At 42.9% G+C, this 24687-nt stretch overlaps 1 protein-coding gene across 1 annotated transcript in view; it reads left to right on the top strand.

The window, feature by feature from the left end:
- Positions 1-877: 877 nt before the first annotated feature.
- EPB41L4A (erythrocyte membrane protein band 4.1 like 4A) overlaps positions 878-24687 on the top strand; it is a 209073-nt gene continuing 185263 nt past the window's right edge. Inside the window, exons 1-2 of the mRNA XM_081090194.1 lie at positions 878-1274; positions 1633-2057. Of these exons, the coding sequence (XP_080946320.1) occupies positions 1959-2057 (99 nt within the window). The 5' untranslated portion in view covers positions 878-1274; positions 1633-1958. The remainder of the gene's footprint in view (positions 1275-1632; positions 2058-24687) is intronic.

Below are 24687 nucleotides of genomic sequence, written 5' to 3'. Positions count from 1 at the left end.
GAAACTCAAAAACTGCTTCTGTTTCACAGATAGCCTGGAAGATAAAGTAGTTTTGAGTCATAGCTTTATGTCAAGTTCATACCAAACATGGCAGGTTTGAATCGCACTTTGGGGGTTGTGCTCTCCATGTTTAGATGGAGCTGCTATAGCAGGGAAAAATGCTTCCCACAGAAGGTTCTTTGTGGCAAATCACTATGGAAGGAAACTCCCTCCCAAGTCACAACTTGTTCATTTCCGGTCTACTGTGCCACAGATGCCAGCTTTAAAATTTTTATTATTTTAAAGGTACTATTTTTAAGGCATTTTAAGCATTTTTTTGAGCTTTGGTTACCTAGCTTGGAATTCAAAACTATGTCTGATGCCAAAGCTCTTCTACTCTCTAAATACGAAATACAGAGTAGAGAAGTTTTCTGGGAGGCCTACCCTCAGCTCTGCTCCGTGTCCTCCCGCGTGTCTCCAGGAACCACGACGACGCGCATTAATTAACTCGAGGCTGGTTCCCAGCGGGAGAGCACAGATTGCACCTGCTGCGAAGGCCCAGCCTCTCGCGGCTCAGCTCGGGCTGTCTGTGCACACACCTGAGGACCCACCAGGGGTCACTGCAGCCTCAGAGCTATTGTGCCCGCCGGTTCCGGACACGGCCGTCCGCGAGGAGGGCGTGGGACCAGGAGCGCGGAAAGCCAGGGTCCTAGCAGGAATGCGCCCAGCCCTCGCGGAGCCTGCCTCCCCGTCTCCCTGGGAAACGGACGCTGCGAGCGGGGCCGGGGCTCCCGGCGGCCTCGTGGCTCCGGCGCCCGGCGCGGTTCCCCGCGCGGACCTGTCGGCACTTCGCCATTAGACTACCTCCGCTCCGCCCTCCGCCCCCAGCCGAGACCCCGCCCAGAAGGGGCGCCCCGGGGCCGGCTGCTGGGCCCTCGCTTTGCTCCAGAGGTTTTTGCCGACGCCGGGGCCCGACCCAGCAGTACCTGGGCTGCTCCCGCCCGGGGCGCCACACCTCCAGCGTCGGTGAGAACTTTCCCCGGAGGGCCTGGCGCCCCAGGGCGCACCCCCGCCCGCCCGCCCGCCCACCGCATTCCCAGCCTGGGGGCCTGGAGGCAAGTCCTTCGACTGCCCGGTTCTCTGAACCTCCCGGGGAAGCAGCCCTCCGCCGCGGCGCAGGGCATTCTCGAAGGGAGAGCTTGAACTTGGCCCTACACGATCCTCCGAGATGAGCTCGGGGCTCGCCAGACTGAAGCCACACTGCGCGACGAGCTGACCTCTACTCACCGGTCTCGGTAGGAACCCGCCGCCCTTTCCGACCGTCTTTGGGCTTCGCGGTGCCGGCGGACTGGGGAAGGGATGATCCTGGCCACTGCCCCTGCAATGTTGCTGGGACGTCGTGGGTGCCCCCTGACACAAAGGAACAGCCTAGCGCTCCCCGTCAGCGGACCGGACTGGGAGTTGCGGGGTGGGATCGGAGCTGGAAGTGCGCACCCTCTGGGGACCCCGCAGGCTCGGGGGAGGTCGGTGCGTCGCGGCCGCGCTCGGGTGGTGCGCGGGTGGAGGGGTCTTTAGAGCTTAGGAGCTTCCAAGTCCGGGGAGGGCCTCGAGCTCTCGTCCCTCCCTTATCTTGCCCCTTGCCCCCATTGCCAGGAGACTTCTGTCGTCCCCAGGACTGCGGGAGGGGCCGCGGCGTCCCCGCCCTCGGAGGAGCCGGAGCCGCAGGATGCGCGGGGACGCGCCGCCGCCCTCCGCACCCAGTTCCGCTGGCGCTTCCCCGGCTGCTCCCGGGCGCTGATCTCCGGGCTTCTCCGCCCTCCTAGCCGCCCGCCCGAGCGGCGCTGGACCTCGCCGAGAGCTGCTCCTGTTGCCCTCGCCACGGCGCGGACAATAAACTAATGCCTCGTGCTTGAGGGGAGGGGGCGGCTCAGCGCTCTGGTCGCAGCTTTCTCGCCCGGCTGGAGACCGCCGCAGCCGACATGGGCTGTTTCTGCGCTGTTCCGGAAGAATTTTACTGTGAAGTTTTGCTCCTGGATGAATCCAAGTTAACCCTCACCACCCAGCAGCAGGGCATCAAGGTAGGCACAGGAAGGGGGCGTGTTCGGGGCTTTGGCAGCCGGGCGGGCTCGGGGGTCCCCAGCTTTGTGAGGGTTGTCCCGGGTCGCGGCGGCGACTGCCTCTCCGCGCGGTGGGAAGGAGCCGCAGCTGCCCCCCGCGCGCAGGTGGAGGGCGGACGTGCCAGTGTGGGTTAAGTTTGAGTCCCTTCGTAAAGGAAAAGTAAGTTTGATGTCTCAGAGGATAGCCCACGCACCAACTCTCAGCTGCAGTCCACGGTCCTGCAACTGAGGCCAGAAATCTTCGCAGCACAGGTTTCCTCCCAGAGCATCTAGGCTAGGGCCTCCGCTGCAGCTCCCAAGGAGTATGTATATGGGCTGCACAGTGTCGAAGGCACTCTCCCTAGGCCTTTCCTTGATAGTGTCTTTGGGGAAGCAAAAGAGTTAACGCGTTGAAACACATTTCTTGGGCGGTTGTGATTGTGTGGCCTGGCCGTGTAGTTCGGTATTGCTACGTTTCGACAGAAAATGATTTCCCTTTCCGCAAGCGAACCGGCTCCCCACATTGAAGCAAACGTTTCTCAGAGCGACTCGGGAATAACTGCTTCTGTGTGTAGGTCGTTGAAATGCAGTTACTGCTGTTAACCTAGAGAACCCAAACAAAAAGGCTGGGAGATTGCAGAGACCCACTTCCTTAATTTTGCTGGGTTCTTATCTCATAGAGTTGACTACCTGACGGAGGCGTCTGCGTGCCCTCGTTTTGCCCCAGCAACGATGTTACTACCAAGAGGTGGTCGGAATGGGGGAGCGGCTTGTTTTGTTTTCTTTTCTCCTTCACTTTTAGGTCGCAGGCATTTTAGATAACTCAGCAGCCAGTCTGGTGAAGGGAAGCGGCTCCCTCCTCCTCCCCAGTAGAGCTGGGCGTCTGAGAAATCAGATTCAGGCTGGCCAGTGTCCTTTCCTAGTCTTGTCATCTCAGCAGTTAATCCTCACGCCGTTGGCCCTGGGCATTTCCTTATGTGATTCGGTTTTTACATAGCTTTATGTGCTTTACAGTCACTGCTCATGGCCAGAAGCGTCAGCTTTGATATGACCGTTCTTGGGGTACAGAATTCTCAGTTCCCAGGTGTCATTCTTTTACAAGAAAAAAGGGCAAAAATGACCAGTTAAAGCCACAAGATAGTTAACCCTTTCCTTTAGAAAATTGTTTTGAATATTGTGTCCCCAGTAATTATAATAAGCAAAAGTCAGTCATATTCTCATTTGCTATATCCCTTGAAGGTCAGCAAAATACTTTGAGGGAGGGGGAGGTGTTCATTTTATATTTTCAACTTTTCTTTATGTTCCAAAATACCTCCTCTCCCCAAGTGAAATCAGTAAAAGAACTTACAAGATTATGTGACATTCTTTGGTGTATTGCGCAAATAAAATAGGCAGAAATGACAAACACATCTTAAATGTTTGATAATACATAGATTCTCTTTGGCTTGGGGATAGAAACGATTAGAAAAAAAAGTAACTAATGATCTGATGCTGAAACAACAAAGAAATCTTTCTGAAGTGCAGTCTAAAGTCATCTGGAGTGTGAGCTTCCTGTTTAATCATGAAAGCATACTCCTGTCAGCTGTGGAGCATGTACATTATTCTGTCAAGAGAGCAGTCAGGACTTGGGATCAAATGGAATAATTTTGTCAAAAAAACATGAATCAAAAATCCTCGTCCATAATTACTTTTTATAACCTGATGGTGTTTACCTTGCTTTATAAATAGGTTGAAGAGTGGTGAGTGATTCAAATGCAATAGCAACTTTATAATGCTGTTATGTTGGATAGATGCCATTTAAATAAACAATAATTTAAACAGGTTTTTTGTTGAAAGTAATCATTTTGCAACAGGCTTGGCCTCTTTTAGTGTCACAAAAGCATGCCACAATTATTTTGATGGCCATTGTGTAACACAGATGTCTGCTGAAGTTAACCACGTTATCTGTAACTACCATGCTACTATAAAATGCATGTGTTAAGCACCTATCTACTTGTGGTAGGTACTAAATTAAACACATAAGCATATTTGTGTTTAATATATGAATAATGACCATTCTTGGTGTATAGAATTCTCAATTCCCAGGTATCATTCTTTTACAAGAAAAAGGGGCAAAAATGACCAGCTTCCCGAATGTAGAAGGTATTCAAATATTGAATGAATATATGTATAGTTTGTATATTATTATCCTGTACATACCTGGCATTTTTAAACTCTTACTTTAGTTCGTAAATGAAATAGTCAACAATTACTTCAAAGTTAATAGTATAATAGTTGCTATTATAGTGGCCTCCTCCTGCTATAGTACAATTGATAATTTTGATTATCCCTAATTAAAGTCAAAGTTAAGCATATGTCAATTAGCCTATTTCCCCCCTAAAATTAATAGAAAAATATTTTTGTTTTTCAAAAGTATCCTATATAATAAAAGTCTAATATGCTAAGTGTCCGATCGTTTGTTCAACTGGTCGCTATGATGCACACTGACCACCAGGGGACAGATGCTCTGACTTGTAGATTAGCTTGCTGCTGGGGTCCAGCCAATTGGAACTGGGTGAGACGGGCCCTAGATGCTCTGGAGACCTCCCACAGTCCCTCCCTGGCCCCGATCATGCACTGGTGGGGTCCCTTGGCCTGGCCTGCACCGTCTTGCAATCCGGGACCCCTTGGGGGAAGTCGGAGAGCCAGTTTCCGCTGATCCCCACAGGCCAGTGCACTGGGCCTCTAGTTTCCTAATAATTATTTTGAGATGACCCTTTTGTCCATTCTATCTCAAATGAAATGAAGAGAGCTAATTTTGCATTAAAATTATATTCACATATTTCATCCCTTAATGGAAGGAGTTTTACTGATTCCTGATAGTTACTTAAGAATTTGTTTGTATTACTCTTATAATAATTCCTTGTGAGTTAAAAAGGATTAATTTAAGTAGGAGTGTGAGAGAAGCTTTATAAAACTTGTTTTTCCTTGTGTACCATTTTGAAAAACACTCTTTGGATTTAAGTGCCAAATTACAAAGTTGGTTATGAAGTGATTTTCTGCAATTTAGATCAAAGATCTCATCTACTTTAGGAAAAAATCCATGTTTGTTCCCATGGAAAGCAATTCATTTTGAAGACAGTAGTTATATGTTAAGAATTTAAATGGGAAGTGTTTTCTTTTTTTTAATTAAAAAAAAAAATCAGTCCTTGCCCTAGGCAATTTGGATCAGTGGATAGAGGGTCCCAGGTTCGATTCCGGTCGTTCTGCCATTCTCTCTATTTGCATGCTCCTCCCTGGCCTAGGCCCTGGTTGGGGCTCATGCAGGAGGCAACCATTGATGTTTCGCTCTGTCTTTCCCTCTCTTCTACTCTCCCTAAAAATCAATGGAAAACTATCCTCGGGTGAGGATTAACAAAAAACAAAACAAAACAAAAAATAATCAGCCAATTCTGCGTGGCTCAGTGGTTGAGTGTTGACCTGATAACCAGGAAGCCATGGTTTGATTTCTTTCAGGGACATGCCCAGGTTGTGGGCTCGATCCCCAGTAGGGGGCATGCAGGAGGCACCCAATCAATGATTCTCTCTCATCATTGATGTTTCTATCTCTCTCTCCCTTCCTCTCCTCCAATAAAAAAAAAATATATTTTTAAACAAATCAAATTTCTAGTTATAAAAACAGTTATGGGGATGTAAAGTACAGCATAGGGAATACAGTCAATAATGCTGTAATAATTGTATATGGTGTCAGATGGGTACTAGACTTATTGGGGTGATTACTTCGTACATTATATAAATGTCTAATCACTATGTTGTATACCTGAGGTTAATATATTGTGTGTCAACTGTAATTGAAAAATTTAAAAATCAGAAAAATAAAACATATCTTTATATTCATACTAATGTTATGTAGAAACTTGCTTTAGAGATAATCTCACCTTGAAAACAGGAAGTCTTTTTCATGCAATTTCTAGTTTGAGTCCTATCCAAGATTTAAAAACCTAGGTTTATATAAACTGGAAGCTGTTACTTGTGTGTTGAGCCCCACAATAGCTTCTAGCTGTTTGTTCTCTGTTGTTTATTCAAGTTAAGAATTTCTGCTGTGGTTGGTCTCTTGGTTTGAGTAATGTTTGTTCAGGGAAACTTTTGTTATGTCCTTCGTAGTTCTTTGTCCTGGTGGAGGTAGAGATCTTTCTTTCTGTTCTCTTTAGAAGCAAAACTTTATATGGCTCAGACTACCTTTATAGGTTGTCATTTGATTAGTAAAGATTTTCAGGGGGGAAAATCACCAGCTTTGGGTATAAATTTAGTTTTGAAAATTGCTGGTGCAAATATGACCTAGATTAGTATTTTCATTTTAGCAAAATTTTAGTCCTCTGAGTAGTAATATAGTAACCACTGAAGTGCTCATTTCCCCCTCAAGAGTATTTGACTAAATGAAACCAATATAATAACAAGATGGAAATTCCGTTAACTTTTTTAAGGCTTTATTGAAATACTAGAGGCCCGGTGCACGGAATTTGTGCACAGGTAGGGTCCCTACACCTGGCCAGCGATTAGGGCCGATCTGTGGGGCAATTGGGGGGCCCCTGCTGGGACCTGCCTTGGCCGGCCTGGCACTGCCCGCTTGCCAGCCCCGTCCCCCACTGCCGCCTCTGGTTGCCTCCTTCTGCGGGGCAACCAGCGGGGCGATCAGGGAGCCCCTGCTGGCACTTGCCTTGGTTGGCCTGGGGCCTGCGGGCTGGGAGCAGCTCCTGCATTTAGTGTCTGCTCCTTGGTGGTCAATGTGCGTCATAGCAACCTGTCCTTCCATTGGTCATTCCGCCATTCTCTCGATTCGCATATTAGGCTTTTATTATATAGGATACCATACAATTTGCACAGTTAAAGTATATACAGTTCATTTGTTAACTTTTAAATGAAGTTATTTTCTAATCATCCTGAGTTTCCTGAGGGAATATTGTGAGTGAGTTTTGATGCTTTGATCAGAAGCTTCCTAATAAACTAGAAAAACAATTAGAAGGTGGGAGCTTAAATTATATTCCTCTCCCTTACCGAGAAGTGTGATTTTCGTTCCATTTGGACTGGTAAAGAGAAATCTAAGAAGACTGGGAAAAAGTGAAAAGCAACAGTTCTTCACAAATTGCATTATGTAAATACTTATATATTTGATATCAACCACATAGGTATAGAGTCAGAGACCTTATTAACATAGGTTGAAGCAGGTAATCATATACCAGCATTTCGTTAATGTAAGATTGTCTGGGGGTTCTTGATTGCTTAGTAAGTTACGTGTGACTGGGATAGAGGTACCCCTCTGCTCCCCTGCATCTAGATTTCTAGAATTCAAGTATGATATTCGTATTGTGGCCGTTTAAGATGACCTAGTATATAAATGCTTCCTCAAATATATTTTTGGGTTTTTAAAAAATGATTTAAAGTATTTTTTAGCTTACTGAGGTCTAATTGATAAATGACATTGTAATATAAAGTGTCCAAGCTGATGATTTGATACCTACATTGAGTGACCAGATTATTATGACCACCTGACGTTTGTAGGCAAATTAGCTATAATTTCGCGCTGACATTGCTAGAGGGCCAGATCATTATAAACGTCTGAATAGCACAACATACCTAAGTATCATTGCTGATCAAGTTCATCCTATCATGTTGATGGTGTATCCCAATGGAGGTGGCTTCTTCCAACAAGACAATGCGCCATGCCACGGTGCTCGTATTGTGCAGGAGTGGTTTCAAGAACATGAGGGAGACTTTACCTTGCTTAAGTGGCCCCCACAATCACCAGATCTCAATCCAATTGAGCATTTGTGGGATGAAGTTAAAAGAGCCATCAGGCAGCTGGTTCCACAACCATCAAATCTCACAGAACTGGACAGTGCTATTCATCAGGCATGGTGTCAGATTCCTCGCATCACCTTTCAACATCTCGTGGAGCCAATGCCAAGAAGAATCGCCGCAGTATTGAAGGCAAAAGGTGGCCCAATGAAGTACTGATGGGGTGGTCATAATAATCTGGCCGGTCATAATAATCTGGCCACTCAGTGTATTTGCATTGTAAAAGGACCCCACCAAGTTAACACATCCATCACCTCACATTTTTTTAATGTGTGTGTGTTTTTTAATTGATTTCAGAGAGAGGAAGGGAGAAGGAAATAAATAGAAACATTAATGATGAGAGAGAATCATTGATTGGCTGCCTCCTGCACGCCCCCTATTGGGATTGAGCCTGCAACCTGGGCATGTGCCCTGACCGGGAATTGAATCATTACCTTTTGGTTCATGAGTCGATTCTCAACCACTGAGCAACACCAGCTGGGCTATTATCTTCTTTGTTGATGTTATTGAGAACACCTAAGTTGTCAAATATAGTAACCATGTTGTACATTAGCTCCTCAGACCTTAAGTGCCCCCTCAATTTTACAAGAAGTTGTGTTTTTTTTTGAAAGTGTTTAAAAATAATTTAATGGGGAGAGCATTGTTACCTCCAGCAGCTAGCTAATGGCTGCCCTTCTCCAGGTATTTCTAATTTCCTTAACTGAAGGTGGACCACACTTTTTGCAGCCCCCTTAATATAATTATTCTTGAATTCTATAATGTTTAGCTTGAACTAACTTTGACCTAGACTTGAACTAATGCAGAGCATTTGTTGCTTTTGAACATTGGTGGTGTCTTACCCCATTCAGGTTGCTATAACAAAATACCACAGACTGAGTGACTGGTAAACAAGATAAATTTATCTCTCATAGTTCTAGAGGCTGGAAATCTGAGATGAGGATGCCAGCATGGCCAGGTGAGGGCCCTCTTCCTGGTTGAAAGCTTCTTGTAGCCTCACATGGCAGAAGGGCGAGGGAGCTTTGTTGGCCTGGCCCTTTTTCATAGGGGCACGAATCCCAAAGACCCCACCTCCTAGTGGAGATTAAGTTTCCAACATATGAATTTGGGGGAGGGGGTGGACACGAACATTCAGAGTTAAATTTAAATTGCAGGTACAAAAGCCCAGACTCTCCATTAGCCATGTGGACAGTGGTTTGCTATTTTTAATAAGACACTTATAAACAAGATAGGAAGCTCATGTTTTCTTCGATAGTTTGCATCAGATTGTATCTCAGAATAAGGCCAGACAGTTCTTTGTTGTGGTAGGCTGTTCGGTCCATTGTGAGATACTGAATAGTACTCGCAGCCTCTAGCCACGAGCTGCCAGTAATTCTTCTTGCCCAGATGTTGCCAAATGTCCCCGATGGGCAAAATCACCTTCGGTTGAGAACCATTGCCATAGGGACTAACAGCTTCCTTTATTCGTGTGCGTTTGGTGCTCAGCCTTTTGCACTGGATGCAGGCTAACTTTTGGTGGTCTTCCTTTTTTCTTTTTGGAAGGGTAGTCATGTACCTTATATATATGTCAGGGAAAACAATATATGTCAGTGTGTTTAACCTGCTTAATATTCTAATACTAGGAGCAATATAATAAGCATGGACTCTGGAATCAGACCAGCTAGGTTTAAATTTTCACCCCACTGATTACTTACTAGCTGTGGGACTTTCTCTGAATCTCAGTCTCTCCAACTGTAAAATGATGCTTTCTTCATCCCTTCCTTCTTCTTCTTTTAGTGAGTCATTTCTTCTACAGATAAAGTCCAAACTTCATGGTTTGTGTTAGCACTCTACCTGATGTAGCCCTGCCTACCCAAATGACCTCTCTGTGCACATGTGGCACTGCCTGGTCTCCCAAACATATCAGACTCTCACATACCTTTATGCATGGGGTCCCCACTGAGTGGGGTACCCTTTTGCCTTTCCCTAAGCACACACTCATCTGAACTCATCCTTTTGACACTTCAATCATGTGTCCCATCTGCTAGAAAGCCTTCAACACAACCTGACCAGGCAGAGTTAAGCACTTGTCAGTGCTTCACACACATCCTGTTACTGCACATACCACACTGCAGGCATTATTTTTGGGCACAACTGTCTCCTCCAGCAGCCTGCAAGCCCCTACCTGGGATCTGCAGCAGCCAGAGCTGCCTGCCTCATGTAATAGAAGCTTCTTAGCTATCATTTGAATAGAGGAATGATTGGAGTGTTGCAGTTGGAAAAGACCATATTGAAAGTCTTCTGGATAATGAGGATCATTACATTTTTACTAGAAAAGATCCCAGAATTAAGTGAATCTCACTGTGAAAAATCTGTTGCCAAGATACTCTAGTTTTTATATTGATAATGGGTAGAAAATGAGATGGTGCATGTAGCACATTGAAATGCTGACGAGCAGCTGTTTCAGAAAACACGAGCCACAGCGGTTTTGTATTGGAGAGGTAGCTACTGAGTCTTTCTTTTTCTTTCGTTTTGGAAAATATAACTTACCCCTTACAACTTGAGAGTCTTTTGGACGAAGGGCCTATTTCAAGAATGGAGAACAGATTCTCATGCTTTAGTTGCTTTTCTCCCTTGTCTCCTACTCTGTGAACTGTCTGAGAAAGTGTCTGTTAGTTTTGCAGTGTGGGTTTACACAACCAGGGGCCCTTGGTGTAATTTTTAATTTTGCTGTATCACCCATTTTATTCTTGAAGCTGCACAAACCTCATTTGACACTGCTCTAAGGCTTAATGGAAAAGACAGTGTCAATAAATTAAATATTGGTTTTTTTATGACAAATGATAAGTTTTTCATTCCGATGCACAGTGTATTTTTCTGCAGGCCTACTATAATCGTGGCAGGTCAGATATAAGATTTGCCATGGCCCCTCTAGCGTTTCTGAGAATGATTGCTTTGTCTCCAATATTTTAGCCACAAGTAAAGCCCATAAGTAAGACTCCTGGTCAGTCTGCTTTGGGTTGTAATGAGTATACCTGTTATTTGCTCTGCCTCATCAGATGTCTTCTAATGCTCCTATATTAAGATTAACCAGGTATCTGTTATTACTTGTTTAGGTATAGACTAGGTGTTTCTTAGATCAGGAGACACCAGTTTAGTTTGTGACTCAAAAAGCCTGTAACTACACTTCAGAGAGTCTGTATCATTCTCAAAAATGGGGATTGCATTCCTGTGCCCTCTCAGCCATGTGTGTATTTCCTGTTTTGCTTTGTTTTCTAAGTGGAACAGCCACTCTTCCTTAATGCTGCCTATTGTTAATAATCAATTTCTCTGTAACTGAGCACTCTTGCCAAGAAATTCCTAATAATCACTGAAGACATGAAAGGGCCTGGCAGGGCTTGCAAACGTGTGAGCAGTTTGTTTTCAAGGAGATTGACATGCCTAAGGGGAGGTAGAACAAGAGAGATGGTGGCAGGCTAGGAAAACCGAGAGGTGCTGAGTGCTAGCCCCCATGGACAGTAACCAAGGGGTCAGATGGCAGGGCTGGAATCAGCGAACCGAGACCGAAGAGGAAACCAAATGCAACAGGAGATTGTTGAGAAACAGCATGTACAGGAGGAAGTACAGTCGTAATGCCAAGAGTTCCTCACTTCGGGAGGATGGTGTCCCAGAAGTTGGTGAGAAAGGGCCTTGTGTAGAATACAGTTTTCCATATAGTGTGACACGAGAGAGGGTCAGATAGGTTCCTGAGCTAGCCCACCGAGACCATCTGAGTGTTTAAATCATTCAAGTCCCACCTTGCCCTTCATTTAGAGCTGTGTTTGAGAAGCAGATGGGAGCCTCTCTGCCTGAATTGTCACTTGTCAAAATTGGTTTTTCTCTACCATCCTCACTGCTCCCACTTCAGCCCAGGCCCTCACACTTCACACCTAAACCAGCCTCCTAAGGGTGGGGGTGGGGTGGGGTGGGGAGGGGTGTGGGGTGGTGCTGTGTGATCACTTTCAATCTCTCTTGTCCCACACTCTGGCCCTGCATTTAAATCCTGGTCTGCCCTCCTAACCAGTTTGGCTCAGTGGATAGACTGTATCCACTCTATCCGATAGAGCTTTGGTCTGCGGACTGAAAGGTCCCAGGTTCGATTCCGGCCAAGGGCATGTACCTTGGTTGCGGGCACATCCCCAGTAGGAGGTGTGCAGGAGGCAGCTGATCGATGTTTCTCTCTATCCCTCTCCCTTCCTCTCTGTAAAAAAATCAATAGAATATATTTAAAAATAAATAAATCCTGGTCTGCCATGAAATCACTGGTCTTGTGATTAGTCAAATGACTCAAATGACTCTTCTTGGAACTAGCCTCCCTTTCTTCATTTACAAATTGAGGGGCATGATACCTGCCTCGTAGGATGATTTTAAGAATTTGAGAAAAGAATTTAGGCACATAGGATAAAAGTTGCCCAATAAAAAGTAGCTGTTATTACGTGTGGTCTATTATTTGCTAATAAGTTCTTCCTAAATTCTAATTTGAGGTATCTGATCCTCCCATCCCTGCCCAGAGAGAGGCTGGCTCTCTGAGGCGCATGGGTGGCTGTTAGAAGTGAGGGAGCATGGTGGTTTGATGTTCATAGAGACTAGTGACATGTACTCCTGTGTTTTTTTCTAAGTGTTTTATGGCATTTGCTCTCACATTTAAGTCCATGACCCATTTGTCATTTGTTTCCATGTGGATAGCCGGTTGTCTCAGTTCATTTGTTGAAAGGACCATTTTCTCCCCATTGAATTGTCTTGACACCCTTATTAAAAACCAATTGACAATAAGTGTGAAGATTCATTTCTGTACTCTCAGTTCTAGTCCATGCCTATCTTTATGCATCTTGTTTGTGTTTACTAGTTCCTTAGTACTGGATGTGTGTGTAATTCAGCAGAGAAAGCACTCCCAGTTAAAACAGATTTAACATTTAATATTTTGAGAAACTTAAATATAGCAGGCTAATTTTTAAGTTGATAATTTTGTATGGCCTGGGAATGATATAAATATTCAAATGGTCCTTGCCAGCAAACATAGTCTGTTTTACCCACAGTTCAATCCTTAAGAACCAGTGCCAGGCACATGGTGGTGCTCAGTGAATTTTAGATATGCTGCTGTTATTGCTTTGGTAACTTGAAACCTTGAATATTTTGATTTCCAAAAACTTTTCTACATAAGCTCTGAGTGTTGCTAAATACATTGTGGAAAGGATTTGCCTTTGGTTCTTGCAGGCTCTTTCTGTAAATTCCTTGGTGGAGGGCTGGAAAAAGTATATTTGTATATGTTTTATGAATAACAGTTTTGATATTCATATCAAGCACACGGGTGGGGAGCATCTGGCCCAAGGGCCGTAGGAGGCCCGTAAAATCATTTGGTCTCGCCCGGCCAAAGCACTAGGGGTGAGTTAATTAAGTGTTTGACTAAACATAGCGGGCTAATTTTTTTGGTGTGTGATTTATTTATTTATTTTTTAGCAGGCTAATTTTTAAGTTGATAATTTTGTATGGCCTGAGAAGGATGTTATAAATATTCAAATGGTCCTTGGCAGAAAAAAGATTCCCCACCCCTGGTAGCATGTTAGAAACCTGTTACCTTGAAACATTGAGAAATTGCTGGAGATTTGTCCTGTACAGTGTTTTCCTCCTAGGAAAATAATTCAGTTCTAAACACATACACCCTCCCCACCCTTCGTGACTTTCTTTCAACCGTGAACTTCCAGGATTCCTAGAAGGATTGCAGGGTAAAGCCAACGTAACAACGACGGCTTTATGGAATTGGACTAACATTCCTAGGACTGAAGGAAATTGTAGTAATTCTTAGTGGCACTGAAGCTGGCATAATATAAGTTTTACAGCTTTGTCTGGATTGTACATTCTAAACGCCTGTGGTACTCAAACACCTGAAAACCCCATTAGATGTTCAGGCTATCGGCAGTACATTTTCCCTCTGTGAAGAAAATCCCAATAGTGCCATAGCATGACAAAATCGTTCCCACAAACCAGTGTCTACTTGCCATTGCCTTTTCTTGCCAGCCACTCATTCTTTTGCCTGATAGTTCAGTTGTCTGATTCTCTGCACCAGACCCGTGTGTGGTCACATGCCCTTCGTTATTTCATTCCCATGATGCTGCCTGAGAATGCAACAGACACAGGGGGAGAATGTGGAAGAGATGGCATAAATTACAACCAATTGGATTTCACTTATAACAGAAAGTTCGACCTGGCATCGGAATCTTCTAATTCTCCCATTCTCCTGGCGAGGGAACAGGGACCCAGTGAGAGGCAGTGATTGGCCAGAGCCCAGCACGTGAGACTAGAACCCTGGCTCTTGGTTTCCCACCTGGTCATTTTCTCAGTGCTTACCCACCTTCAGTTTCTTTGCAGCATGCCAGGGAGGAAGGCTGAAAGCTGATTAGAGAGGGAGAGGTCAGAATTTGTTGAAAATCATTTAGGTTTACTGCTAATCCCATCTCCTCCCAGGCTCCCAACCTCTTCCTGTTCCCTCCCCACTGCTCCTTTTAAATCAAGTCTTTATAGGCCTATGACCTGACCTGATTGTATTCTGCAGCCTTGGCATTTGGATTTGTAGAATTCGTTCTGGGTAGATTATATAAGGGAGAGATCCTTTTGTCTCAGGGACTTTATTTATTTATTTATTTATTTATTTATTTATTTTTCCTCCAATTTAGAAAAGAGTTTGCCTATGTGGAACTTCTTTTCAGAACGATGTTTATTGCATTACATTTTAATTTTTTGGCTTTTTTTGGAAAATGCGTGTTGATCTAAAAGGTCTAGAATTTATTTAGCTTCAGAGCTCATATCACTCAGTTTTTCCCTGGTCTTTATTTTGTAAAGTCCCTATCTGAATTCTTACAGCTCCATCCTAAATCTCTCTCCAGGAAAGAAAATTAAAAACTGATTAGTGATTCTTCTTATTGCTCTGGGGAGGGTGCGGGGGAAAAAAAACCAGAAAGGTAAAATTGCTCTTTCCTTGAAAGGTTTCAGATGGGCCAATCATCAGGAGGCCAATAGATCTTTTCCCCTGATAATGATTATTTTGTGCTTCTGTTACTATTTACATGGGCACTGGGGGATGTGCAAAATTTCCAGAATTCCTCAGAGAGCCAGCTTCTTTTTCTTTCAGACGCACACTGTGTTTACATCATGTTCTAGGGCAATTATTTGATAATAAATAGGTTTTGAGTTGTGAGGGTTTAATGGGTCTCTGGACCCGTGGTCGGCAAACTTCGGCTTGCCAGCCACATGCGGCTCTTTGGCAACTTGAGTGTGGCTCTTCCTAAGCCTTACGAGTACCCTAATTAAGTTAATAACAATATACCTACCTATATAGTTTAAGTTTAAAAAATTTGGCTCTCATAAGAAATTTCAATCGTTGTACTGTTGATATTTGGCTCTGTTGACTAATGAGTTTGCCGACCACTGCTCTAGACCAATGCTATGTATCTGTAATTGTAGGTATGTATTTGTGAACTCAGTTCTACAATAATTTATTCAGAGCTTATTGTGTACCTGGGAGCTTCCAGGTTTCTGGTGGGGATGATGAAAAAGAAGGAAGATTCTTGTTTGTAAGAAGTTTAATTTTTTTTTTGTCAGACATTTTTTTTTTTTTAGGAGTTTAATTTTTAAGTGGAAAGGTTTAGTTATAAAACAACAGAGTACAATACAAGACAATTTATATCAAGTATTGGGTTATATTGTGGAAATCCTAAGAGCTACAAAAATTCTGGAAAGAAATCCTATTTCTTATATGTCAAGGTGGGGTTAATCAGGAAACGTGTTTTAGGACAACTGAATACAGGTTCTCAGTGCCTTATCTGAAACTCCTGGGGCCAGGTGTGTTCTAAGATTCAAAATTTTTCAGATTCCAGCAAGGTGATGTGGTATATATACCACTCATTACACAGTATCTCTGGCCAGGACTGGGGTGGTACTTTCTAAAACAAGTACATTAATATTCATACAGCTCATCAACTGTATATCCACAATAGGTGGGGATGAATAGAGACTCTTAACTAGCCTCACCATCCCCAGATGACCTGGGCATAGCTTAAGTGCAACCTCCTGAGATACCCTGAACCAGAATCCTCCAGTTAAGCCGCTCCTGGATCCCAGACCCACAGGATCTGGAGGTGAGTTTGTTCCTTTAAGTTGCTAAGTTTGGATATAACCTGCCACATAGCAATAGATAACTCATACTGGGACAAAAGCTGTTATAAACTAGCACAAGGCTACTTAGAGTGTCTATTCATCCCCACTTACGGTGGATAGACAGCTGATGAGCTGCATGAATATTCATGTGCTTGTTTTAGAAAGTACCACCCCAGTCCTGTCCAGAGATAATGTGTAATGAAGGCTATATATACCACATTACCTTGTTGGAACCTGCTTAAAAAAAATTTTTTTTTTTAATGTCAACCTTCATTTACAGCTCTTCAAAAATTTGGAGGTCATAGCTGAAAATAAATCCCTTTTCATTTCTGGTGGTATGGTAGTCAGCTTGCCTGTTCAATTTAGATAATCTTGGTCACTTGAAGATATATTTTTTAAAAAGGAAGCTTAGATTTGGGGAACTGGGAGAATTTACTCATTAAAATTCCTTGTAGAGTAAATTATGAGTAAAAAAATGAAGATTCGCAATTTTTCTGTTAATTTTAGTGATGAAGACACTGAGTTTATTATGATGTAGTCTTTGTAAGAATCAGAAGAGCCTTTTTTTTGAGTCTCAAGAGATCTTTAATAAATCATTATTTCCTAGCCTCTTTGTCCCACAAACCCTGAAGAACTTTCCCTTAGACTGCCTTGAAGCCATTCCCTGCACCCGGGAGAGCAGGCTGTGACGGTGTCATGGAAACATCAGTATTGACACAGGCATGATGAGGACTCCCAAAGAGTAAGGCTGTAAAGGAAACCAGAGCCCAGGCTGACAGCACATCAGGTTCCGCAGGTCACACATTTCCTTTGTGAATGATGGTGAAGAAACTTGGGCTTCTTGTATGTTTTCAGGTTAAAAATCCTTGAGTTTTCCTCCTACTTGAAAATGCTACACTGTGTGTGTGTGTGTGGGGTGGGGGTGGGGGTGGGGGCGTCCGCGCGCGCCAAGTGACCTAACATTTAAATGTCATTTTGACATTCGGGTCAGTTGTGTGGTCAGTTGTGTTTCAGAGTAAATACTACATGACTGACTGCTCTCTAGGAAACCGTTATCTCCCCTTTAAAAGCTGTTTTTAAAAGATGAGGACTATTTTTGTCCTGAGACAACATTTTCTTAACGTGTTAAAATAGGGGCAGCTGAGAACAGGTGTGTATATTTAACAAGATGTACTGGTACCTTGCTTTACTTAAGACATTATTTTATTGAAAAGTTTAATTGTAAATTGATTTGTGCTTTTTAGTGCTTTCCATCTAGTGTCATTGAAAAGTTGAAAACAATACCGGGATGTTTTTTCCCCCCAGGGGGAGGGAGAGTGGTGATTTTTTGTGCTAAATCACTTAGAGTTTGCTGGGTCTTCCCTGTGCTTTTTCACTAGCTGCTGTCACTGCCGCATTGACCAAAGCCATATTCCCAACAAAGACCGCTGTGGTTTTCAGCACAAAGCAGAAGACAGGCACGCCTCTGTTTTGGTTTTACCAGTGTGTTTTCACCTTTGTTCTCAAATGGTTAGATAATCTTGTGCTTTCTGCTTGAGGTTAGGGTGTCGAAGTGACAAAAAATGCACCATTTCTTCCCACGTTTAATAAATTCTGCTGCTGTGAGTGGAATCCATGGCTTATTAGACATGCCAAGCTGTTAGTTTTCTAAGCATGTTCAACCAAAAATGATGAGCAAAAATGGCTTAAATTGACTGGGGTATTTTGAGTCTCACTGGGTACATTTGTCAAAGAGTTTGGCTCTCATTTGGCTAATCTTTTCTCCAAGGAAGAAGATTCATTGACACTGCTCGGTTCTTGTTTTAGATTTTGTTAGATTCCTGTTGCAGGCTGAGAAAGGAGTAGAGTCAGTAAGAACCCAAATATGTAGAAACACCTGTAATTCTTATACTCATAGATTTTATCCTTCCCCATAAATGACAACTTTTGGCGTGAGAATAAAGCACATGCAATCCTCATGTATATTTGCTATTGCTTGGTTCTGGTGGTGTCAGTGTATGCAGGAGTAACATCAACAAATTCTTCAAAATTAACCAGACAACCTTGACTGAGATATAGTTTCCTCCTACCTAGGAACTTGGAGTTGTTAACCGAGGAAAGAATTCTGCACATCTGGGTAGTGAACATGTTAAGTGTTTGATACAAGCGTTTGAACATTAGGATGAATAGCTGAGCTGCCTTTTAGCTCTGGAAGTCTCATGGGTTGTATCTACAGTGGCTGTGGTGACAGGTGCTAGTTGTCAAATCTCGAGATTGTGTTTATGGTTTATCTAGTCTGGAGCCACAATCATCGTTTCATTCCTCAGGCTTCACAGGTTACTGTGGCTTTTTCAGTCCCCCCTCATAGAGTAGACAGCATCAGAAAAAGCAATTGCATTTTCTCTTTTCAACTACTTGAGCAATTGATTTGGTATGGAAGGAAGCTGATCTTTCTCAGATTCAGGAGCATTTTGATTTTTTAATTGCTCCAATTATTTTATTTATTTTATTTTATTTTCTTCTTTAAAGTACTTCATGGAGTAAGACCATATGTAATTAAACGGTTGGCCATAAGAAAATGTAAGCCAGTCAATTCCGTGGAAGTTTTAACAGTGCTTACTATTCACCCACATGGTTTATATCTCATGTCATGTCTGACACCCAGTGGTGTTCAGTAAATGTTAATACCTTTTCTTCTCCACTGTAGTCAGCCTGTTACGGGGAATACAAAATGAACATAAATGAAATTATAGAACAGTTAAGTCTAGAGTAGGACTGGAAGTGTGATATTGAAGTGTGAGAGGTGAGGGTCTCATGGAGAAGAGTGTTTTGAATTTGACTTTGAAGATTAATTGGACTTGCCTGACCATGTTGGTTGAGTGGTTGAGTGTTGACCTATGAACCAGGAGGTCATGGTTTGATTCCCAGTCAGGGCACTTGCCCATGTTGTGGGCTGGATCCTCAGTGTGGGGTGTGCAGGAGGCAGCCAATCAATGATTCTCTCTCATCATTGATGTTTCTATTTCTCTTTTCCTCTCCATTCCTCTCTCAAATCAATAAAAATGTATTTTTAAAAAAGAATAAGTGGACTTGAGATATCCAGAAAGTGAGGAGGTTGCCCAGGGGAAATCCTGGGACAGTGAGAAACTGGTTGAACCTGGAGACCGAGGGGAAAATCACATTGCATCCAGTTGGTGTTATTCCATAAGGGAAGGACTTGACAACCATGAAGAGGAGTTAAGGCCTGGTGTGTGGTAAGTCTAAGCAGAGAGAGTCCCGGTGGCATTTTATTAAGGTAACTGGCAGTTAGCACTGTAGGTTGGATTAGAGTGAGGGGAGCCTGGAATCTGCCATAGTGGTCAGGTGAGGAGAGCTGGGCTTCAACTGTGGAGTTGAAGGGAAAAGCAGATAGGAAGGGCATTTGAGACAGTCATTTATTCATTAAACAAATAGATTTTGAGAGCCTTCCAGGTGTTAGGCCCTGGGCCCTGCATGCAGTGGTGAGGCCAACTGACACAGTCCTACTACTAATTCTAGCATTGTTGAAAGCATCAAATCAGATAATATATATAAGTGCCTATTCTACAGTTTCAATTTTAAAAGCCCATTTGTTTTCAAAAGTGCTTTAAAAATGCCAATACAAATCTATCCTAATATAGGGAAATAAGAATTTTGACCAAAATCAATTTCTTATATTAGAAATGATTAGAGCTTTGCTTTTTAAATTACTTTATTTTTCCTCCACTCTGCTCTGATCCTTCTGCTAAGCCTCAGACAGTTGTGTCTTAGTTCTCTCCAGGGATAAGAAGTTACTTTAGCATACGTTCACAGCTCATTAAATTAATTTAAGAACCAACTGCTTCAGAGGCCCACAAACCAATAATTTACTCTTAAGTGTATGTTTACATCTGAGAACAGTAGCAGGGAGCTAAAAGGAGAGGGTCCCCATGGCTCTCCAGGCCCTTCACCAGCAGGGTTTCACCATCCTGCTCTATTTTCCTGGGTCCAACCAAGATGTCCTGTGGAATATTGACTCCGGCTGTTTCATATACAGTGTCATTTACAGATAGTGCATATTGGACAATGTGGAAACTTTCTAAATCTGCACTTTGGAGGACTTTATGATAAATATTATTTTGCAACTCAAAGGAAAACTTGAAAATTATTTAACATAGTTTAAAAAAATATTGCCACTTGGTAAGCAACTCTATGAAGAGTCTATTCCAGCCAGTATGACACTTGTTTTATAGTGGCGGTTCTTTACCTTGGAGATATTTAACATGGTGAGAAGGCTTTGGAGCCCTGCTGGAAGCTGGGGTGTCCTGTTGGGATGGTCATCTGCATGGTTTCAGGGAGGGCACCTGTGCTAGATATGTCAGCATCAGGCACCAGGGGTTCATGCAGCTGCTTTAATCTCTGATTGAAGCTGGAGCAGCCAAATTAGCAGCCATGACAGTCTCCTAGGGAGACTGAGCAGAGTTATCAGGTAGTTTGAGTGGCGAGGCCATTGAGGGTCTCAGATTCAGAGCTTTACCCTGAGCAGTGCAGGACCTTTAAGGGCACATGCTGACGGAGCCTAAGGGCGGGCAGCTTCAGGTCTTCCTCCCAAGACTTCTGTCCTCCCGGTGTCTGGATGGCTGCATCTTTACAGAATCTTGGTGCTTTTAGGCTGTCATTATCCTGGTGGGAAGGGAGCTCTCCCCTCTGGGCTTTTGGCTTTTGTATCAAATGTGTGGCCCATTATCTTTGGGGCTATCCTGGTGGACACACACACTCAAGATATCCAGATGGCAGTTTGCACTTTTTCCACATGTTCTTCTTTTCATAGTTCTTTAAAAAATATTTTTAAATTGATTTTTAGAGAGAGATAAAGGGAGAGGGGGAGAGAGAGAGAAACATCGACTGGAGAGTGAAACATTGTTCACTGCCTCCTTCATGTCACCCACTAGGGACCGAACCTGAAACCCGGGCATGTGTCCTGACTGGAAATAAAATTCACAACCCTTTGGTGCATGGGATGACATCCAACCACCGGAGCCACACCAGCCAGGGCTTTTCATAGTATTTTTAGCTAAAGCAGGGACCCACTGGAAGGCTCTGTCAATGGGGGGTCAGTGTCAAGTGAGGTAGCAGAAGGGAACGGATTGCCTACGGTCTTGGTTTTCCCTTAACTTCAATTGCTTTTGCTTTCTTGCAGGAGAGTCACTTGCTGTTCCCATCGAGCCTCTCCAGCTACTGTCTTCCACTCTCATGTCTATAGTATCTTTCTTTACTATCCAATCAAGTAACTGGAAACTATGACCTTAATTTTGAGATGTGTGTATATGTATGATCTTAAATATAGGATGGAAAAGAAAGTTGATATCAGATTCATTTTATAACTTTATTTCTACAGTATGTTTTGAAGTTAGTGCTCAGTCCAATCTCTTACATCTCTTGCAGATCAGAGCCTGACAGATTGTTAAAAGTAGCAATCATTTATTGGATTAATACAACCTGGAAAATTCAATTACCCAGAAAACCCCATTCCCTGAGCATAATTTTAAATCAATATTGGGACATATAGATGAACTCAGAAATCTCTGTCTTCCTTAAAATAATTACTGTAGATGTGGAAGCCTTTTAAAATCTATCAAAATCAACATTATTAATTTTTAAACTAATAACATTTATTACTGAGGGTTTGATATCCCATTGGAAATAATTTAAGATCAGAAAGGAGTAATTTGCTGTAATGACATTTTATGTGAGATCTAAGCAATTTTATGGGCTGGGTTTATGAGACCAGTACTACAGAGGCTGTTTATTCACTGTACATTTCTAGGATTTAAAATATGATGCCCCTTAGTGGGTGAAAGTGCCTTTGTCAGATCTTAGTGCAAACAGATGTGGGTATTAAAGACATGACCATCAGGTTGAGAAAATGCAAGGCATTGCTTCATTTCATTATGCTTAAAAACTTTTTTTATTGATTTCAAAGAGGAAGGAAGAGGGAGAGAGAGATAGAAACATCAATGGTGACAGAGACCCCCTGCACGCCCCCTACTGGGGATCAAGCCCACAACCTGGGCATGTGCCCTGACTTGGGAGTTGAACTGTGACCTTCTGGTTCATAGATCATTGCTCAACCACTGAGACACACTGGCTGGGTCCATTATGCTTTTTAAAAATATGATACACTAGGGTTGAATTTTTTATTAAGGTACCTAGAAATATGTGAAATTGAAAGAGCTAATTAAGCCATATTAAACAATTATTTAATTAACAATGAGCTCACAACTTATTCAGAGACAGTAAAGCTTAGAGGGAAAGAAATAAGGTCCTAGTTTCAAAGAAATCAGTACATTTTGCCCATATTATTTTCACAAATTCTACCAATTTGAACATCTACCAGGAGGTTGTGAGATTGGAAACTCATCATCTCTGAGTGATATATACTTGAAGATTTGAGAAATGCAAACCACTTACAATTTTTATTGGTGAGGTTGGATATTACCCATTTCTGTTTCCATCTTTTGAGATTTGTTTTTTTGTGTCATTTAGTATATGGGGGTCTCTCTTAAGATCTTCTGGATTTGAGGCTGCCACCCCTCTCTCACTTAGACTATAATTTAAGTCCTTTAATAGGAGATAATTTCAGTGAATGAAAAGACAGAGACTGGTCAGTGGGATTTTTAGTTGACTGTGTTTGGCTTTAGGTAATGTGGTTTATTTTTCTCCCAGAACAACAAGTCTGGAGGTTGGCAGATCACGGTTGTTTCAGGGGTCAGCAGCGTAGGGTTCTGGATTGGCTTTCCTGTGAGTTTCTTGTTTGTTTTTTTTTGTCATAGTTGCCTGGGGGTGGATAAAAGCTTGTTACCAACTCTGGGATTCTGCACTCTCTCTCTCATGGTTTTCTGTATTCCCAGACTTAATAATACCCTTTATTAGACGTTTCCCAAATTAGCCAAGTTGAGTTCACTATGTGTTTCTTCCTGAGGTCCTGACTGATACTGGTTATGTCTCTTTTTTTAAAAAATATATGTATTTTTATTGATTTTGGAGAGGAAGGGAGAGAGAGAGAGATATTGAAACATCAATGATGAGAGAGAATCATTGATTGGCTGCCTTGTGCACCCCCGCAAAACTGGGGATCGAGCCCGCAACCTGGGCATGTGCCCCGACTGGAACCGAACCCAGGACTTTTCAGTCTGCAGGCTGACACTCTAGCCCAGGGGTGGGCAAACTTTTTGACTAGAGGGCCACAATGGGTTCTTAAACTGGACCGGAGGGCCGGAACAAAAGCATGGATGGAGTGTTTGTGTGAACTAATATAAATTCAAAGTAAACATCATTACATAAAAGGGTACGGTCTTTTTTTTTTTTTTTTTTTTTAGTTTTATTCATTTCAAATGGGCTGGATCCGGCCCACGGGCCGTAGTTTGCCCACGGCTGCTCTATCCAGTGAGCCAGACCAGCTAGGGCTGGTTATGTCTCTTTTTATTAGAGAGGAGTGTTTTTCTCAGAAGCACCACATCCCTGTCAGGCTTTCTTTCCTGAAGGTCCCATTGGTCAGGACAGGTCATACGCTCAAGCTGTAGGGTGTGTAGGGAGTACCTGTCAGGGTTTAGAGAAAGGTGGTCTCTGCTGATAAGGGCTTCACCAGCTCTTTATAAAAGGTAAAGCTGAAACCATATTCAAGAATCATATGTGCTATTTCAGCCCCTTCCTAAAGGTGGGAAGCCTCGATGGGTCATGCAATGATCAAGACTGACCATAGAGGAAATTTCATAGATACTGCCCTAGCAAATGGATGGGCAGCTCTTTGTATTATTTCCCCCCAGCATATATTGAGGGCTCAATAAAAGTTTACTTATTGCCCATGCTGAAATGCCTCCAAACCCCCAGTATGACTTTTCTTTTGCCTTAAAAAAAAAAAAAAATTAAGGCATTTCAATCAGAGTTTCCACAGGTTAATCGTTCTTTCTTAGTTTGAATATGCAGATGGCAAAACTGTCTTTCAGGAAAAAGAACATACCTTCTACTCCCACCTGCCACCTGTATTTGGCTGTTGCAGAAATTTGGCCATGGCTGAAGGTTCTCAAGCTCTCAGTGAAAATTTTACTGACAGTTCATTTCAGAACAAAGTCATCATTTTAGTTTATTTTTTTTATAGTAAAGTTGGCTTTGGCCTGCTATGTTAATTGCAAACATATATTTACTTTTTGCCTTTAAATGTTTTTATTGAAACATAATTGACATAACAGTATATTCGTTTCAGGCATGCAGCATAATGACTCAATATATGTACACATTGTGAAATGGTCGCCAACTGGTGGTCTGTGGATCACTGGTGGTCCATGAGGTGTAAAAGGTTGGTGACCGCTGGCTATGCCCAGTAGTGCCTTTGTGGACATTTTTTGAATCATTTTTTATTTTATTTAAAAATAATCTTTACTGTTGAGATTATTACAGATGTCCCTCTTTTCCCCCCCCCCATTCTCCCCTCCACCCGATTCCTGCCCTGCCCCAAGCCTTTGCCACCCTATTGTCTGTGTCCATAGGTAATGCATATATGTATATAAGATCTTTGTTTAATCTCTTCCCACCCCTCTCCCCTTTCCCTCTGAGAATCGTCAGTCTGTTCCATTTT

This window comes from Myotis nattereri, assembly GCF_964212035.1.
Source record: "Myotis nattereri genome assembly, chromosome: 4".
NCBI classification, from domain to species: Eukaryota; Metazoa; Chordata; class Mammalia; order Chiroptera; family Vespertilionidae; genus Myotis; species Myotis nattereri.
Note: the sequence above shows the minus strand (reverse complement) of the source record. Positions and strands in the feature narration are given on the sequence as shown.